This window comes from Melanotaenia boesemani, chromosome 7 (genome assembly GCF_017639745.1).
Source record: "Melanotaenia boesemani isolate fMelBoe1 chromosome 7, fMelBoe1.pri, whole genome shotgun sequence".
NCBI lineage: Eukaryota > Metazoa > Chordata > Actinopteri > Atheriniformes > Melanotaeniidae > Melanotaenia > Melanotaenia boesemani.
This window is the reverse complement of record NC_055688.1, coordinates 27,476,950-27,497,206: the sequence shown is the minus strand read 5'-3', so window position 1 is coordinate 27,497,206 and position 20,257 is coordinate 27,476,950. Positions and strand designations below refer to the sequence as shown.

General features: G+C 36.3%; 2 protein-coding genes across 5 annotated transcripts; both read left to right on the top strand.

The window, feature by feature from the left end:
* The first annotated feature begins 1,911 nt into the window (after window positions 1-1,911).
* Window positions 1,912-16,686, top strand: LOC121642816. 2 transcript variants are annotated; one of them, XM_041989778.1, is made up of 3 exons: window positions 1,912-1,925; window positions 14,668-14,772; window positions 15,377-16,686. In XM_041989778.1, exon 3 carries the CDS (start codon window positions 15,756-15,758, stop codon window positions 16,683-16,685), a length of 930 nt encoding a protein of 309 aa, XP_041845712.1. In that variant the 5' UTR covers window positions 1,912-1,925; window positions 14,668-14,772; window positions 15,377-15,755; the 3' UTR covers window position 16,686. The 2 variants fall into 2 exon arrangements, with proteins under 2 accessions (XP_041845712.1, XP_041845713.1); XM_041989779.1 differs by lacking the exon at window positions 1,912-1,925 and adding an exon at window positions 14,464-14,480.
* LOC121642815 lies at window positions 7,991-12,188 on the top strand. 3 transcript variants are annotated; one of them, XM_041989775.1, is made up of 4 exons: window positions 7,991-8,249; window positions 9,398-9,458; window positions 9,690-9,815; window positions 11,121-12,188. In XM_041989775.1, the coding sequence occupies exons 1-4, from the start codon at window positions 8,003-8,005 to the stop codon at window positions 12,040-12,042; spliced, it is 1,356 nt and encodes a 451-aa protein (XP_041845709.1). In that variant the 5' UTR covers window positions 7,991-8,002; the 3' UTR covers window positions 12,043-12,188. The 3 variants fall into 3 exon arrangements, with proteins under 3 accessions (XP_041845709.1, XP_041845711.1, XP_041845710.1); XM_041989777.1 differs by lacking the exon at window positions 9,398-9,458; XM_041989776.1 differs by lacking the exon at window positions 9,398-9,458 and having other exon boundaries at window positions 7,991-8,253; window positions 9,681-9,815.
* Window positions 16,687-20,257: the final 3,571 nt, after the last annotated feature.

Genomic DNA, 20,257 nt, shown 5'->3' with positions numbered 1-20,257 from the left:
AAAATTAATTGGATTAAAAAATGCCTCCAAAACCCTACCTCAATTTGGAACTTTATTCCCCATCATGTTTTCTCTAAGATAGGTGGCCTTAAATTTGTTCTGCTATGTAACTACAATATTGACCGAATTCCTGTCACTCTATCTAATTTTCACAAACAAGCCCTTTTGGCCTGGTCTCTTATTTTCAAACATAACTTTTCTCCAAATAGATACTTTATTTGGAATAACAAAGATATGTGCTACAGAAACAAATCTTTATTTTCTGACAACTGGTTTAGGAAAAACATTGTGTTGGTAAGCCAACTCTTTAACTCAAACCTTCTCAGCTACCAAGAATTTCTTTGCCATTTTAAGATTCCTATAAGCCCAAAACAATTTGCTGTTGTATTTGACGCTATCCCGGCAGCCATGAGGGGCCAAACTCCTTCACTCTCTGACGCTCTGTTACCTTCTCTTGATCCACTTGACACCTCTGTTGGTAGGTTATGTTTTTAATCTGGCTCTTCTAAAAATAATAAAATTATTCGTAGTTTATTCCAAGCTGACTCTGTATCTGTCCCATATGTGATCTCAGCCTGGTCTAAGTATGGTTACTGGAGTATGCTGGAACAAAACATGGACTCTCCCCAAAAAATACTTATTAGTTAATAAAGTGAAAGAAGTTTCTTTTAAAATCATCCATCGCTGTTACTCAGTGAAATCATTCCTGATTAGGTATAAGAAAGACATTGATATTGCCTGTTCCTTTTGCAATGTTCATCCAGAAACAGTCTCTCACCTTTTCTGGGCCTTCGAACACACCAGTCACCTGTGGCGAGGTATCTGCCCTTTTATTTTAGACAATGTTTACGATAATTTTAAACTTTTTTTCAAAGATGTCTTATTTGGACTCAGAAATATTGAAACAGATTATGATTATTTCTTTCTATGTAACCTTATACTGTTGGCCAAATTTTATAATCACAAATGTAAAGTTACCAAAACAAAACCTCATGTGTTTGTTTTCTAAAAGAAGTGGAGCTATATATCCACACCCTGACCTCCTCTGACAGTAGGAAAGCCCAGAAAACAGTATCCCTATGTTCAAAATTTAATGTATTTTTATAAGTTGTATTTGCTTGTCATTGTTTATTACTTTCATGTAAAACCCCTGGCGTTTCTTGTTTTTGTGTTCTTTTTTTTTTTGTTCCCTGTTCTTTTTGTTAATTGTTAATTTTCCAATTAATCTGTATGTTCTAAGATTTCAATAAAACAATGGAGAAAAAAAAAAAGTGTGCAGACCCTGAATTGGGACACAAATTGTCTCTGAGCAGGATTCAGCATGCCAAAAGTCACGTGATAGACCAAACGAGGCCTCGTTACGTCATTGTGCAACATTACATTTTGACAACAAAATTAGGGAAAGCATCACATCAGCATCAACTTGTATTGGATTACATCTAGCTTTTAGAGATTTTGGGAAACAAACGTCTGCCAGGGTAACTGCTGAAGGAGCTCGGAGTGTGAGAGAAGGACGGAGTGGACAGTGCCTTCAACATCACAGGTAAGCTTTATTTCCCTTTCTTTATATAGATGTTTTTTTTAAATAGCCTTGCAAAAAGCAGACTTTAAAGTTAATCATAAACTGCAACCAGAAGCATCAGAGGAAACGTCTCAGTTTACAGCTGCAGGGGAAAAACCACAACCTGCAGGACCTTAGAAAGCCAAGCTGGTTTCTGACCAATTACAATTAATTAATTACAATTTTGTTCTTGTGTTTCTTTCAGGTGCAACCTGTCCGAAGCTGGAGAGGTAGTGTGCCAGAAGAGGAGCAGACTGAAGCCTGACATTATCGAGAAAATACATATTTTAAATAAAAATCTATGACACATCACAATGTTGCCAAAGTTTTTTTCTCATAATACATTTCAAGATTCAAAGTGTTTGTCATTTGCACAGTAAGGAAACAAGTTTCCCTGAGCAATTAAAATCTTACTTTGCCGTCCACCCTAAATGTCATAAAACATTATAAAATAAAAAACAAGCAATTAAAAAAAACTAGATAGAAGATAAAGATAACAAAAGAACTCTTAATAAATAATCTATGTGCATAAATGTGCAGTGTGCTATAAACTGTTGTGCCACATTCAACAACGATCAGCTTGGTATACTTAAGTTACACCACAATTCTGTTACCTAAATAAATGTTACCTAATACCCCTCCTTGTTATTTATATGAACAACAGAAAGTAAATATTCACTTGGATGGTAGATTACATATCATTTTTTGAACACGTAGTCCAAGCTGAGATAGGGCTGACAAGTGTGGTGTCAACGCTGTCCTTCTGATGCATCAGACGCCCACAGCCACGGCCCAGTGGTAGACCCAGGTAGTAGCAGGAAAAGAGAGAGACATCCTGGTTAGCTCAGTCCACGTGTTTACAAGTGCACTCAGGTTAAACAATTTGAACTAAAAGAAAAATACCAATACCCGGGTTTATTTTGTTATTGTTTGAACATATGGCTCCTTCACTTGTATTAACACGTGTTGCTTTCTGTTTTAACGTGCAGAAAAGTAGAGGCTGTCATTTCATGACTGAGACTGGTGTCAGCAGAAAAGTCTGGCTCCGAAGCAGGCCTTTTGGCCCACAAGGTACACTTCGGGGTCATACTCAAAACAAAACTCTAGCTTCAATAATCTTCTTGTAATGGCATTTGCACAACTAAAAGGCAGGCTATTCAGTGTATGGCTTTTAGGAGCCACACCTTGTGGTTACAGCTACAGTAATGCTGTGATGACAGAAGCAGCACAGAGTTTACAGGAAATCACGTGATGATCTTTTTATTGTCAGCTGTTCTGGATGATGATCACTGCTTTATATGTTTGTGTGTCTTGTTAGAGATAAATTAGATTAGATTAGATTAGATTCAACTTTATTGTCATTACACATGTACAAGTACAATGCAACGAAACACAGTTTGGCATCTAACCAGAAGTGCAATAAGCAACAAGTGCAAGATATATTATATACAGTATGTGCAAATGACTGTACAGTATGTACAAATGTGCAATGTACAAAAGCAAAAAAAGTGATTATCACAGTATGATGATTTAAGTACTATGAGCATAATATACAGATGGATATGTGCATTAATGTACATCAGTATTTACAAGTCTTTATGTAACTTAGTCACTAGTGCAGTGGACATTGAAATAATGCAAAGTAATGAACAGGAGTCTAACTAAATAAACAGTGAAGTGGAAAGGCTAGTGGAATGTTCAGTACATAGTACTCGGTCAGGTCGGGGGGTGTGTGATGGGACGTAGTGTGGTATGGGGTCAGTCAGTGGGGGGCAGAGTTCAGCAACGAGACAGCTCTGGGGAAGAAGCTGTTCCTCAGCCTGCTGGTCTTTGTCCTGAGGCTTCTGAAGCGCCTGCCAGACGGCAGGAGTGCAAACAGTCCATGTGCAGGGTGGGATGAGTCTTTGAGGATGCTGCGAGCTCGACGCAGACAGCGTTTCCTCTGGACTTCCTCGAGGGCTGGAAGTGGAGACCCTGTGATGCGTTGGGCAGTTTTCACCACTCGCTGCAGCGCCTTGCGATCTGCGACAGAGCAGTTCCCATACCAGACCGTGACACAGCTGGTCAGGATGCTCTCAATCGCACAGCGGTAAAAGTTCACCAGGATGGCTGAAGACAGGTGGTGTTTCTTCAGCGTCCTCAGGAAGAAGAGGCGCTGGTGAGCCTTCTTCACAAGGCTGGAGGTGTTGGTGGTCCAATTCAGGTTCTCCGAGATGTGGATCCCCAGGAACTTGAAGCTGGAGACACGTTCAACTGCCATCCCGTCGATGTGGATGGGGTGATGTGTGCCTCCTCTCTCCCTCCTGAAGTCCACGATGAGCTCCTTGGTTTTCTTTGTGTTAAGGAGCAGGTGATTGTCTGCGCACCACGTGGCCAGGTGCTGAACCTCCTCCCTGTAGGCCGACTCATCGTTGTTGCTGATGAGGCCGATCACCGTGGTGTCGTCAGCAAACTTGATGATGGAGTTGGATCCATGTACAGGCCTGCAGTCGTGGGTGAAGAGAGAATACAGGAATGGGCTCAGCACACAGCCCTGCGGTACGCCTGTGTTGAGTGTGATGGTGGAGGAGCAGGTGTTGCCTGACCTAACATGTTGAGGTCTGTTGGTCAGAAAGTCCTTTATCCAGAAGCAGAGGGGGGTGGTGATGCCCAAGTCTCCAAGTTTAGTGATTAACCTGGAGGGTCTGACAGTGTTGAATGCTGAGCTGAAGTCAACAAACAGCATCCGTGCGTATGTATTGGTATTGTCCAGATGTGTGAGCACAGACTGCAGCGCTGTGGAGACTGCATCCTCTGTACTCCTATTGCTGCGGTAGGCAAACTGATGTGGGTCCAGTGTGGGTGAAAGGCAGCTCTTCAGATGTGACAGGACTAGCCGCTCGAAGCACTTCATCACAATGGGTGTGAGTGCGACTGGCCGGTAGTCATTCAGGCATGCCGGACTGGAGTGTTTTGGTACCGGTACAATGGAGGTGGATTTGAGGCATGTTGGCACAGCTGCTTGGGTAAGGGACAGGTTGAAGATGTCCGTGAAGACCTCTGTGAGCTGCTCCGCACATGCTCTGAGCACACGACCAGGGATGCCGTCTGGGCCAGCAGCCTTGCGTGCGTTGATCTGTTTCAGTGTGGTGCAGACGTCTGCAGTGGTGAGTGTGAGGGGCTGATGGTCTGCTGGGAGCCAAGTGCTGGTGACTGCTACAGTGTTATCCCCGTCAAAACGAGCAAAGAAGTCATTTAACTCATTTAAAAAGGAAACATCTGTGGTGATCATGGATGAGTTACCCGATTTGTAGTCACTGATGACCTGGATGCCCTGCCACATGCGTCTGGGGTCGGAGTTGGAGAAGTGTTCCTCCACCTTCAGCTTATAGCAGTGCTTGGCCTTTTTGATGCCCCTCCTCAGGTTAGCCCTGGATACGCTGTAAGCCTGTGCATCACCTGATCTAAAGGCGGTGTTGCGGGCTTTCAGCAGGAGCCGTACCTCCTTGTTCATCCACGGCTTCTGATTTGGGTACGTGGTGATTCGTTTCTCCACTGTGACACTGTCAGCATGATGCCTGATAGAACAGAGATGCAGGATGATTGTTCATCTCAGGGATGTTTCAAACAGTTGATCTGTTTTTAAAACATTAAAGGGACATTGTGTAACATTTTGTTGTTTACTTGCCAAGGTAAACTTGACCTAAAATGTTTTTTTGTACCAGGCGTTAAACATGTTTATTTCTACTGAGAAGTTGGCCTTGAGAGTTTTTAATAACCTTGCTTATGTCTGTGGACTGTGGTAGCTCCGCTGCTTTGGTTCTTCTAGATCTTACATCAGCCTTTGATGCAGCTGATAATCAAATCTTGTTATCTCGTTTTGACACGTGTTGGCATTAGAGGTCTAGCTCTGAAGTGGTTCCAGTCATATCTGGCAGACAGGAGATTTTCTGTCTGCCACATTCTCCTTTACAAATTGTTCAAAACTTGGCCGCTCATCTTCTGACGGAGAAACGACATGAGCATATCACTCCAGTGCTGGCTTCACTTCACTGGCTTGCTGTACAGTACAGAATCCAGTTCAAACTTTTACTGCTTGTTTTTAAAAGTCTTAATAGCACAGCACCACCTTACTTATCAGAGTTTTTAATCGTCCATAGTCCTGTCAGAGCACTGAGATCAACAAACCAGCTACTCTAAACAGTTCCTAGCATCAGGTTAAAAGGCAGAGGTGACAGAGCTTTTTCTGTCACTGCTCCCAAACTCAACAGTAACAGCAACAGTTTGCCTTTTAATATTAAATCTGTACAGAGCATTAAGCATTTTAAATCATTATTAAAAACACACCTGTTTTCACTGGCTTTTCCCTCAGCTTGAGCACTCTGAGTTTTTATATTTATGCTCTTATGTGTTTTATGTTATTTTAATGTGATTTTAAATTATTTTATTATTGTATTTTGTTTTATGAGATATGTTGGTTTATTTTTTAAATAAACTTGGCTTATTTAAACCAAGGTTGAAGACCCAACTGTTTTCAGCTGCATTTCAATAGTTCTTACTAGGAGTCCAGATCTGCAGCTGGTTCTTTTATGATGAAATCTTAACTTTATTTCTTTATCTGAGCTTTTTCCTTTTGTTTTTATGTAATCAATTTGATTTTTTTTAATCTTTGTTTTTCTAATGCACTTGTATTTTTGTATATATTTTTCCTGCATCTTGCTGTAGTGTTTTTATGTTTTGGGTAAAGCACTTTGAATTGTCTTCTACACCAAATGTGCAATACAAATAAATTTGTCTTGACTTGACTTGACTTGACTTGACTCGTAAGCTAAGAATTTTAGATTTGTTATTACATATGACAGGTCTGCCATTTTGAAACTACAGCCATCGGCAAGCGACAAATAGCACCAACTATACGTTTTCCCTGCAAAAAATGGAACTTAAAAGGCAGCGTGACCAGACAATACAAAAAGGAAAAACATCAGGCTAGCATTCCCTGGTAGAAAGAGGTCAAGAGGAGAAAGATTTTAAAAGGGATGCTGAAGTTGACAGCTTTCTCCTCGATAAGTAAGTCAGCGGTACTGCCTAAATGAGCCTAAAGCTAACTTTTTTCATTCGACTTTGTTAGACAGTGTTGCTTGTTACCATGGGAGCATAACAGTAGTTTCTGCTAAAATAGACCATAGCAGAAGTGTATGTGTATTTATATGGTTTCAGTCAGTTTCATAGGTAAACGCCGGCTTTTTACAGTTGCGATACAGTCGGACTAAAAGGAGGTGGGACAGCTTTATAAGCTGGATTTTACTAAATCAATAAGGCAGTGCTGTGTCAAAGACAGTTTTCCCGTCGAGAACTGTTCCCCCTAGAGAACCATTCTTCCTTCTAAACACAGAGTAATGTTATCTGACAGAGTTTCTGTCTACCAGATGTTGTGCAGTGAATAAAGTTAATGTTCAACCACTGTTCAAGTAAATCATTTCTTTGTAACAAGGTGAACACTATTAATTATTGACATGCTTTCATTAGTGTTTTCACAGCTTTTTGAGACACGGTATCTACCATTGTTGCAACACGTTTACGAAATTGAGACGCTAGTATGCACTATACGTTAGAATGTGATACACGATTAAAACAATACATGGCAGTAATTTTTACACATTGTCCCTTTAAAATTTAAACACCTTCTCTTTCTGTTCTGGTGTAATTGTTCAGACCGATTAGTGCTTCATTGTGGTACAGTACTTTGAATTGTCTTGTATGTGAAATGTGCCTGGCCTTACAACGTTGGTGCTTATTGTAAAAAACAACAACTACAGACAAAATGATCACCAGCTTAAATCTTATTAATTCAGGTTTCAAGTTGTTTTTTTGTCACGTGCAAGATGGCAGTGAAATGCAGTCATACATGTATCGAAGGCTATGCACACCCATTTACCACTAGTAAAAAAATAAAAACAACACGGTAATAAACTAAAAAGACAATACATATAAACATAATAATACAATATTTACAATGTAAATGATAGAACAAAATATAAACCTTTATAACCTGCATACCTGTGTCAAAATTCTCTATTGTGACAAAAGTTCACATTCATATCATATACATATTATCTAATTGACAAAAGAAAGAAGAAAAACTGTTTGTAATTTGTATTTGGCACATCAACTTTAGTGGGTGGTATATTTTAACTCCTCAGCATGAAGACACAAGCAATTTCTCAATACCAAGCCACTCTACAAGTACCCTAAATACGTACTTGAGTACAGCACTTCTGAGGAATGAAGGAGTAAAGTACAGGCAAATATTACATAATGAACAATAATGGTCCCACCCATCAGCATTGACACTCCGCCTGCATCCTTGTACACATAATGAAACGTAAGGCAGACAGCCTGGATACAGCCTGTAAACAACCCTAGACCAGATAATCTGCCTCTAAAATAATAATAATAATAATAATGATAATAATAAGAAGAAGAAGAAGAAGAAGAGATATATTATGTACTCGAATACGACTAGGAAGACGAATATTTGTTCAAAAAAGAGGACGAATACAGTTTCAGATAAGAAAACCGAGACAAACACGAAGAAATAACACTGGAATAATACCTATATCTTCTTCAAAGATATGGAGGAAGAAGATTTCTATCTCTGTTTACTTGCTACTTATTCGATTACCAACTTTAAGGATACATCTCCAGTATGGTAAGACATGCAACTCTCTATTAATTAATTTGTTTTTAGATATTTGATGTTTGACAGTTTAAATACTTTAATTACTTAAGTTTAGATTTAACTTTTTATTTGTCAGCATGGTTCAGAACTCATTTCTGAGTTACTGCCACCAAAGAAAAATAAATCATGTTATAACGTGCTAAATTAATTGTTGGGCCGTGATACGTAAAACATGTTCATGTATTGTGCTTGTGGGTGCAGCGGTGCTGACTCATCAGCTTTGGACCACAGGTTTCTTTGCACTCAGTACGCACGAAAAGAATGTCTTCAAAGTTCTTCTTTTACCTTTTTATGCTAATTTACACAAAACAAGACTTACATCTAAACTTTTCTATAAAACTAACAGTGTCCTAAAACTGTGTTACTCGTCCAAAGATTTCTGATCTACTTTTCTGGTGATTTAATCATTGTTAGTACAACAGCCAATCAAAAGTCAGTCATACGTGTCATCAGTCCCTGGTCAAAATTCTCTTTTCTACTGCAACACAGAAATCGGCGAAGAAAAATAAATCCATCACATCGCAAAACTAGGATAACTGAAAATTAAATTACAGTCATAGGGAAAATGGCATGCAACAGTGCTCGTCTTTTAGCGGGGAAATCACATGGCTGGCTTAACTACAAAACTGAAACTAAATTTCATGCTGGATGCAGACATGGCGATATTTTGTTATTGTACTTTAGATGACACTGTTATATGCATACTCAGTTACGATCTGACAATAAATCCTAAAACAGGATAGATAGGATAGATAATCTTTTCTCATTGCCAGAGAAAGTTAGACTTACAGAAAGTGAGCGGATGCTTCAATTTCACGTCTTTTCAAATGAAAAGACGAGGCTGACGTGTTTTTGAGCGCAGGTGGACGTAATTTGCACAACATATACGCAACACACACACACACACACACATATGAGAAATCTTAGACAGAAAGAGTCCAAAAACTCTTCTTGCGCTCTGTGGGTTCGTGAAGTTAAGATTTTTTTTAACCTGTAAATAAATAGGAAATCACACAAAATACAAACTGTAAGATACTTTTTCATTTCTTCGGTTTTAAACAAGGTCAAAGTAAGGATTGTAAATAACATAAGTAACAGTTTTTTCTCTTTCCAAACAGAAAATAGCAATCCATCGTTTGTATATCTGGGAAGGCAGCAGGACATCACTGATATTCAAAGGTATTCTAAGAAATGCAATGTCATATTTAAACCATCTAGTTGTATCAACTACCTGGAACTAGGTGAACAAATTAAAATATTTAATTAAAACTTAATTTTTATAATAATTTAAATTTGTATGCATAACTTTATCATTTCATCACATCCATCTTTCTTTAGATTTAAGTCTACAATGAATTAAGCACATCACATGTAAACTTGCATTTTTATTTTTATCTCGTTTGAATCCAGGTTCAGACAGTTCTTAACAGCTCAGTGTGCCGGGAAAGAGCTTCCATGTTGTACTTTAGAATTCATCAAGTCCACCTTACCCACTCCCATTAATTTAGCTGGTACCAAAAGTGGAGCAACCCTTGGGTAAGTAACTCAACCCTCATTCATCATGCTTTATGAGAATCAAGGGATAGAAGGATTTTTTTTCTTTGATTGAATATTAAATAGGTAACACATACATTTTACAGGAACAGTTTCATAGGAGGCAATTTAGTGTTAGTCTCTACAAGAACTTTGCAGAATAAATGCAAATCCTGACTTCTTGCTTCTCAGCTCAAATTCGAAACGGGACTGCAGCAAACTTATTTACATGTTTCAACATTATTCTGTCTTCACTAAACTCACAGCCCTGCAACAATGCTGAAGTTCTAAAAAAAAAAAAAGAAAAAACAGTGCCAACACATGCTAACAACGCTCTACTGAGAGGTCTTCTGTTGACATTCAGTATTTTTGTATTTCTAAAGTATGTATATATGTAGTAAAGTAAATGTATCTATTTTTTGTGGGATAATTTTATTTTAAAAGAGGTATTGGGAGGTATGGACAGTCACCTTAGTAATTCCCACATTTAAACCAATCTACTAACATTTTTTAACTATTTAGATAGTAACGGCTGCACATAGGTTTACCATAACAGTTTGTCAATTATTATCTAATGGACTCATAAGTATTGAGATTGGTGTGTTTACAAAATTAGACTGTAAAGTAATAATTTTGATCCTGCCCCCCCCTTTCATAATTTTACATGTGAATAAATCTCTTATGTGTGCTACACAACTAAAGTATTTAGCACAGCCAGTGATGGATGTGAATTAGAAATATCTTTTAGTTAAGTGTAATCTGAACATTTACAAGCACACTTGCTATTGTGGAGGAAAGTATTTGTTATTACAAAGTAAAGCCTTAGTGAATCAGTCTCCAGTCAAATAATTGTTTTTCTGGGTTTTATTCTAAAGCTGATTGATGAAGGAGCTTGTATGACAGATAGCAGTTCAGTATTTTTGGGATACAGGCTCAGAGGTTTCTTCATGCACACAAACTGTAATCATGTCATCAGCTGACTGCCCATTATTCTTCAATCTGGTTCACACTGGCCTCATTCTTTATTATCCTGAGTCAGAGTGAGACAACATTGCAATAACAACACCAGTCATAAGTTTATGTCATAGCGTAGAAAGTATTGCTTACAGCTATCTAAATAAAATGTTATGAACTGAGAATAAGATCAAGCTCAACACCAGTCAAAACAGCATAGCACATTACTGAAAACCTCATATCTGTACACATGAAACCGAAACTACAAAAAAGAGATCCACGAATAAAAAAATATATAATGTGCTAAATAAATTTAATCTCGAGTTTCAATGTCCAACCTTGTTCTTTATTCAGGGAAGATGGAGGGGCAAAGCAACGTCACCTTACACCAAAAACTCAAGAAGTAAAAGAAAAATTGGACAAGATCATGAAGGGAAACAAAGAAGCTGCGTTCACTGACATAACAAAAGCCACTCCAAATTTTAATACACGTTCCTTAAATGGTGTAACATGTGAACATAATCAATTTGCACGCTTTTATTTACTTATGAAAAATTGTACCTGGGTCATTTCTAATCAGTACAAACCAAATCATGCAAATTCTTTACACTCTGAAGAAATTTTACTTAATGATTTAAACACATTTCTTCAGGACGAAGGAGATGAAGTCAGCGCTCTCTTCATCTATACATTCAACAGTCCATGTTTACACAGGTATAACAAAACCCCATGTATGTTCCTACTTCTAGACCAAAGTCCGATCTTTAAACACTTCTATGGGTTTCAGAGACACATTTTTTATACTAAGAATTATGGAATAGCAGGCCCACATTATTACAAAAATATCAAGTACTCTGACATTTCTCATTCAGGTTCACCTTTCCAGAAATTCTGTAAAGATCAAGAAAAGGTCGCATTCAATATTAAGTCCAATTTTCAAAATTTAATCAAAGAATTTTTTGAAAATAACCATGAAAAAAACCTTTATAAAGACAAACTTAAATCTGCTTTGAACTGCCATCGTACAAGACAAGAGCATTTGGACCAAGGGCATGAAATTTTTGGGTTATCGGACTATAATGCAAAATGGACTAAAATAGTTGAGAAGGAGTTCATGCAACATGTAAGAGAAAAACTAAGATCAGCAGTGGTTCCATATTTCGCAAAGACATTTTTAGGAAACAGCTGCCCTAAGCAGCTGTATCAACTTGGTTCAGATCAGTCGTTTTACCCAAGAGTAAACTTGCCGTTCTTATGGCGTACTCTCATTTTTTAATTTTTTAAGTTTTTAAGTTCTATGTTTTTGGGGTTTTTTTTCAAATGAGACATTACTACAGTGGTTGATGATTCAATTTGCTGGAATTCAATTACAAGGCCATTCAGTTCACACCATTCAACTTCAACTGAATTCATGTCATATTGGTTCATTGTTATGAGTTATCCTTTGTATTAATTGGTTTGTTATGTTGTATTTAACTTTTACACCTGTCCCAACTTTGCAAATGTAATGTCTCAATGAAATATATTTGTTTGAAGTTTGTTTTGGTGTTGGTGATAAACATTTAGAGGATGTGCTGATGATTGAGGATAAAAATGCAGTTTGGTGGGGGGGACGTAAAGTGACACAATGAATTAATTAAATATATCATTCAATAATTACTTAAATGTGTCATTAAATAACTAAAATGATAATTAAATACATAAATGTGTTATTAAATGTATCATTAATTAATTAAAATACAAATGAATATATGTAAAAACATATATAATTATCTCACTATTTAATTAATTATTTCTCTATTTCATTATTTCACTATTTAATTAATTATTTATCTATATAATTAATTATTTCTCTATTTCATTATTTCACTATTTAATTAATTATTTATCTATATAATTAATTATTTCTCTATTTCATTATTTCACTGTTTAATTAATTATTTATCTATATAATTAATTATTTCTCTATTTCATTATTTCACTATTTAATTAATTATTTATCTATTTAATTAATTATTTCATGGTCCATGTTGCAGTGCATCATGAATTTATTTTATCTGTCAGCCTAGCCCATCAAACGCAGTGGGCGGGGCTAACCAGCGCATGTAGCGAGGAAAGCAGAGAATATGTTGAAGTTGTTGGACTCATATTAGTCACTTTCCGACCAAAATATTGACCACAGTGGCTGGAGATTCTCTCACATTCTGAAGCAGCAGAGAGAGAGGACACCTTGCTGGTAATAATGACGCTCTGTCTAACAGTTTAAGTATGAGAAATCTCATGAAGAAATAAAATGGGTACTTTTAATACTAAAAACATGTAAAAGTCACTGTCAAAACCCTGAACTGATGAATAGTGCTGTTATTCTCATTGCCTCAATGGGCGTCTACTGGCTGAAACCTTTGTGTTGCTTATAGTTTGTATAGATTTTACGTTACTTAGTTTTATAGATTTTAATATTATTTAGGCTTGCATAGATTTTATTTTTAGACACTGTCTCATTGGCAGCTGTTGCAATTTCATCGTGCATCAAAGTATAAAGACAATAACGTATTATAGTCTATTCTATTCTTCTCTTATGTAAATAAACTACGTTGAGAAATCACATCCGCTTGTCACTTGTATGTAGAAATTAAAACAGTTTCTATCATTTGCAGCTTAGAAAATCATCCAGTTAAGTAAAACTTCTTCATGGTAATTAACTTTAACTTTTTTCTTGTCTTTAAAGTTTGGAAAAACAATTTTTTATTCTGCCATTTTTCATGAAAGCAATAGAAAAGCCATGTTGTTTCTCTCCTGTAGATCCACATCTCTTTAAATGTTTTATTTGTCCAAAACCTTTGTGAGCCATTGTGATACACGTTTTGCTTCTTGAAATGGAAATATTTTTATGAGATGTTTATAAAATGCTGTTGGGTCATTGTTTGCTTTTGTTTCCAAATATTAATCAAAAACGGAATTTTTCACAGTCAGCATTTAGCAAAACTTAGCAAAAGACTAAATTTAAGGCCACCATGTTTAAAAGTTGATTATCTTCACTATTAAAAATTACTTAATTCTTTTTTTTTAACGGCTAACAGTTTTAACTTTAAGAAATGTATTAGGTCAAATTCTTCAAAACTGAAAATGATCCCCTTTAAAGATAAATTGATCTGCCTCCAGTTGTTCTTTCTAACTTATGTCTCCTTTTAGAATTAAATGATGCAGTTAGTGGCAGAAAATGACGTGACATCCCATCACACCTTCATTTACTTAATTTTTTTTTTTTCTTCTTGTAGTCATGTAGTCCAGGTACTTTAATGACTTTGGTTTAGTCTACATGCTTATTTGTCAGCATGGTCCTGCACTCAGGCTTCAAGAACATATCTAGTACGGACAGGGATGTTATTGACATGACAACATACAGTACCAAAGTCTGGATGCATTTTCTAATGTTTCAGAGGTACAATTAAAAATCTAGATGTGTCAACTGATACTTTGAACTCAGGTTGAATAATTCAAGGTGAACTGATTGCATATTGCATTTAAAATGAAGACTTTTAAATAATATGAACTTTGATGCATAATTTTCATCATTTAATCACATATTTTTGTTAAGACATAAGTCTGTAATTTATATCCCCATCATAAATAAACTTGCATTTCATATCTTAATCCCAGGGTGTTCCAGCACAGATTTAGTAGTATGTAATAGGTTTAGTAGGATCATTTAAGGTAAACTGATTAAAATATTGTATTTCAAATGAACCCCTTGAATAATGAATAAATAATAATAGGAATTTTGATACATACATTTTTTAATAGTCTTGTCACTTACACTACTTTTACCTTAAAAAGTCTATGTCATATAATAAAATATTTCCATCATTTGTAAAATTCTTTTTTTACATCTTCAATCCAGAATAACAGAGTTGAAAGAAGCCCAGTTCATCGATACAGACAGGACCCTTTCATCTTGTCTACCTGTTCACGCCACTTCTGTCTCCAAAACTGGAACAAACAACCGGTAAGTAACACAACCCTCACTGATTGTGTTTTAGGAGAATGGGGAAAGATACAGATGATATTTTTTTTAGTTAGATATTGAATATAAATTGTGCATCTACCCAGCCATGAATATAATTTGGTGTTAGTGTGAACAGTGTTAGGCTGGCCTCTGGCTTCTCAGCTTAAGGTCACCAACTTAACTGGAGTTAAAAGAAAATGGGACTGCAGCACACTGAGCAACAATGGTGCTCTGAAAAGAGAAATTGTGTTGACATTTAGTATTTTTGTATCTATAAGCACTAAATGTTTCCATCTTGATGAGCTTTTTATTTACTTTAAAAAAGGTATGGATGTGGTATGGACTGTGATCATGACTATTCCTAAACTTGGACACTTTATCCAACAGACCTGATATTTTTGTTAACCATTTAGATAGTGACAGTTGTGGATTTAGGTTAAGGGCAAATATTTCTGGTGAGGGATTGGAATTAGAAATACCCGTTAAATAAATAAATATAGTCAGAACACCTACAAGAACACACAGTCAAGCAAGATTTTATGTTAAAAAATTATCAACTTCTAAATATCAATAATTAAGTTCACTCTTGTTCTTTTTTATGTAGGAAAGATGGAGACGAAGATTTGAAAGATGAGGAGAACATCACAACTCAAGGCATCATTGTCAGTGGCAGAATATTGAACAGTGACTCAAAGTGTGAACATGATATAAAAGAGTATATACACAGTTTTGAGAATAACTTCAAACATTAGTCCAGCACAGCTTATGAAATCATCATTAACTTATTTGGCCATATTGCAAGCAACCCTTATTTGGAAAAGCATAATGTCATCCAGACTTTGATATTTCAGATACTACATGAAAAGTTGGGAAGAAAATTATGTCCGGAAAATCACAACAGCCCGGTTTTACCAAAGGACTTCAACCGCAGTACAAAAAACAATAAAACACCTGGGTCAGAGTTATTTAAGCATATAGTGGAAATGTTTCTACTCACTGAAACAAATGATACCAGTGATAGTGTGTCTTCCACTGTAACAGACGGTTTCTATCAGCCGATAAAAGATTATGTGAAGATGAATACAGTTAATTCCAAACAGTATGCCTTCGCAACAATTTTTATGCGAGATGGCAGCAAAACAAGTTTTAAGCCCAAATATCCAAACTTTGCTAACCGTAAACACACTCATAGCGAGGAGTTTGTGATTGAAGAGCTTGAAGATTTCATAAGCCGTAATGGACCAATGGTAGAAACTGTTTATATTTATTCTTATAACAGTCCTTGTTTACAAAGAAAGGGTGGAGTACAGCCTTGTATGTTTATGTTGATGCAGAAAGCGGCTGAATGGAAAGAAAAATATAACATCTTATTAAAAGTAGGGTTCACCAAGTTTTGGGTACCAAAATGTCCAGATTGGTTTGAAGAACTCATCTCAACCCTAGACTCTGAGAAATTTAAAGACTATAGGTTTAAATTGGATTACAAAAATTTAGCTGATAAATTTAAGAAAAGTCCGATCTTCTCCTTGCTATCACAAGTAGATAACCTTGAAAAAAATACACTGTTTGACAAAATCACATCCACTCGAAAAGATCTGCTGGATCTAGCACAGAGTCTCGATAACATCGGACTGAGAGACGATCTGTTGCTTAAAGGAGAACAACTAATTAATTCTTGCAAATGTTCTCCTATAGTCAGGGATGAATTTTGTAGAATTTTGCTGAAGGAATGGAGTGAAACGGTAAACAACAGTTTCGAGAAAGACATTAAAAGCAAGATCAGAAAGGAAGTTGGCCACGCAGTGATTCTTCTTTTTATGGACAAGTTAAGGTCAGATTGGAGAAACAGCTTTCCTCTGAAACTGTACCGTGTCAGTTCACCGTTACAGCCAAATGATAATGATGTCCAATGACATCCAGTTGTTAGGCCAGGGGTGCCCAAGCTTTTTGCATCCATGGGCCAAAGTGAAAATGTACCAGTGAGCCGCGGGTCAAACACAGCGATTTTAGGGGTGAAACACAAATAAATGTAAATCGTGGTTCTTTTAATTATTTTTAATACATGCAAATGCATTCTTGTCCTCACTGCAAAAAACACACTAAAAACATTAATATGGCAAAATAACAATAAAGGCATAGTTAGAAGGAAAACAAACAAAAATTGCAGACAGTAAATTGTAACCAAATATAGTGCAAAATGTCCTCAACCAAAAAAAACTTTTTTTTCTTGAAAAAAGAAAAGTAAAAAAAATGATTCCAGTACATCTTTTTCTTCTTCTTCTTTGCCTTCTTCTTGTTATTCAATTTTTATTCTTTCTTCATTTTTCTTCTCTTGCTCTCCTTTTTCTTCTACTTAAAATCTAAATAAAAAAAATATATATACATTTAATTAAACTAGATTGCTGGTTTAATTACAATAAATATAATTAAACCAAGTTTAATTATAATTAAACTTAAAAAAAAAATACATATATAATAAATATATATAAAATATAAAAAAAAATGGATTATTTTATAATTACGTTTTAGATTAAAATTTAATTAACCCTTTAAAGCCTGACCCAAGAAATAATGGACAAATCTTTCTTTTAAATATCAGAAGTCTTTATTTTGACCTTTAATAAAACATAAAATAAAAAAAGATTATTAGTCAGGTATGATTAAGACTGTGTTAAAGGGTTACATTTCAAATTTATTATTTTAATTTACTAAATATTCAATGCAACAAATAAAAATTAATTAAATTCAATTGACTTCACTGGTCTCCAATCAGGAGTTTAATAAATATAAAATAAACATCAATATTGATAGAAAATTATTAATGTGGTCATTCCATCAGGCTGCAGGGCAGGTACACATGTACCTTCCCACCACCATGAATTTGGTGCAAGAGGAATATTGGATTCAGTGTGAAGCACTATTTGTTCCTCGAAAAACACAGCTAGTGGATACATCCACTGTCATTTAGGGGCGGCATGACTCAGTGAGTAGAGTGGTTGTCCTGCAGCCCAAGGGTTGCTGGTTCAATCCCCAGCCAGAGAGCTCATGTTGAGGTGTCCCTGAGCAAGACACCGAACCCCTAATTGCTCCTGATGGGTCGTGGTTGAGTGCCTTGCATGGCAGCTTCTGCTTTCGCCATCTGTGTGAATGAATAATACACAATGTAAAGCGCTTTGGGGGCCTTGAATTTTTTGTATGAGATATTACTTAAGTTGTGATGATTCAATTTACTTAAATTCACATAAAAAGCTGTTTAATTCAAATGATCAAAACTGGTAATATATCAAGTCGACCACGTAAACAGGGTCTGCACTGCATCTCCTGTTCAATTCAGTCTGAGCATGAGTGGGCAATAGTAGAGAAAAGCTCCCGGTCAAAGGGAAGACAGATGCAGCTGAACCAGACTTTGAAAAGGCCTGACAACCTCCAACCTCCAACGGACTTGATTGTTACTGCATTTGATTCTGCCCGCCCTCTTATGTTGAACTAAATTGTAAAAGAAAAAAAAAGTTTTTATTTTATTAATTTGTTTTATGTAATGTCTCATAAATAAAAATTACTACCTTATCCCCACATGGTGTCCAAGAGGTTTGTTTTAGTGTTGATAAACATTTACAGGACATGTTAGAGGTTGGTGTTAAAGCAGGAAGAAATGAACCCACCTGCAAACCGAACAATTAAACAGGAAGGGAGAGAAACATAAAATCCCAAAGTTACAAAAGACAAATGAAGAAAAAAAAAAAAACACACACAGACTTAATTTCCTTTATTAGCATTTTATTTACTGATGCATCTGTACTGTTGTGCCAGCACACACACACTCCATTTCCTTTTTGAAACTAATTTTTGACAAGTGGCACAAAACAAGATACAAGTGAACTCCTTATACAGAATACTGAGTTTAAACATAAAATAATTACAATAAATACCACCCCCCCACCCCAAAAAGGAAAACTAAGATAAAATACAGAGCTGCATCTTATTACTTATAGTTTAGTAATAAGTGGACTCTAAATCATGTGACACCTCAGAGCAAATTTGGGGGAAAAAAAGGCAGATTTTAAAATATTTGTAGGTAGAGAACACATCAGGCTGTGAATGTACAGGCAAGATATGCAGACTTCTTAATTAGTGATTGAAACAAATATTAAAGTAGTTAAAAGAAAAAAAAAGTCAGTTTTGCTCTCAGCATATGAGTCACCAACACTAAGATGAATAAAACAAAAATCCACACACAAAAAAAATAAAAATAAATTAAGCTCAACATATATAAGCCCAGAGAATGAATAAGGCAAGCAAGCTCATCCTGTATGTACAGTCGAGTTACTATTTACATGTTTACAAGTTATTTAGCAACTTGACCAACAGTTGAGGTGGAGTTTGTCTCCCCCTACTGGTTGATATTGGTATCACACTGCAGACAGCAGCAATGAGCACAGTCTCATGCTTTAGTGCACTCAGAGGAAACCAGGCCCAGCCCAGTGGCAGGCAGCCACAAGTCCTGTTTGCTTAGAAACACCCACAGCCTGGTCCAACTCTTCCTTCAAACACGTGAAACTACCGCCAGGGTAAGAAAATTATTTCTTACAGGCCACTTATGACCTTTAATACGTTTAATATACCTAGACCACTTTGCTTTGCCTCAGCTTCTACAGCAAGGTGTAGAAATATGTCATTGCACAGCTGAGTTACAAAAATGATGAGAAATTGCAAAACTTCAATTTAAATTAAAATACTGAACATAAATATGCAGTCATTACTAATGAGAAGTATTTTTATCTCATCTGGGATCTACAGTACTTATTTATGAGAGTTATAATCACTCAGTGACAGCAAACTTATATTTATTACTAATGTCACATGACCAGCAGATACAGATAAAAACGTAATAAATTAAATATACAACCTTAGTACGAGCTAAGAGTGGTGTCTAAATGAAAGATCCTAAGCCATCAATAAACAAGCCACTTCTTCACCTGCACTGTACCCGACCTGATGGTCACATAAGGACTCTCCTGAACTGAGACCTGAACGTAACAGAGCCAGACTCACTCAGAGGTATGGAAACGCTTAATGAAGGGAAGACCACATTTTAACCATTGCAAAAATCAGTCCAGGATGTTGGAATGAAAGTAAAATGTGAAAAAGGTAAAAGAAGTGAGGCTTTTACGGTGGACTAGAGGTAGACAGCTTCAAGAGTCAGGAGTGGCAGGTCCTCAGACACTAACAAATGATGTTAACACACATCTCGGATTTGATCCTGCCTTCCTCTTACTCCTAAGCACAAACCTCAGGCATGAAACACTAATTTGTTTTTTGTTGTCTGAGCTCCAGTTGCGAGCCTTTCAGAGGATTTCTACCGTTATGACAAAGTTTCTAGATGACCAGTAACAGCCACTAGCAAGGCTTGGAAAACATCCAGAGTAAATTCACATCCAGGTGACGTAAAAGTGAAGAACAAAACATTTAGTGGCAAATTTTTGGC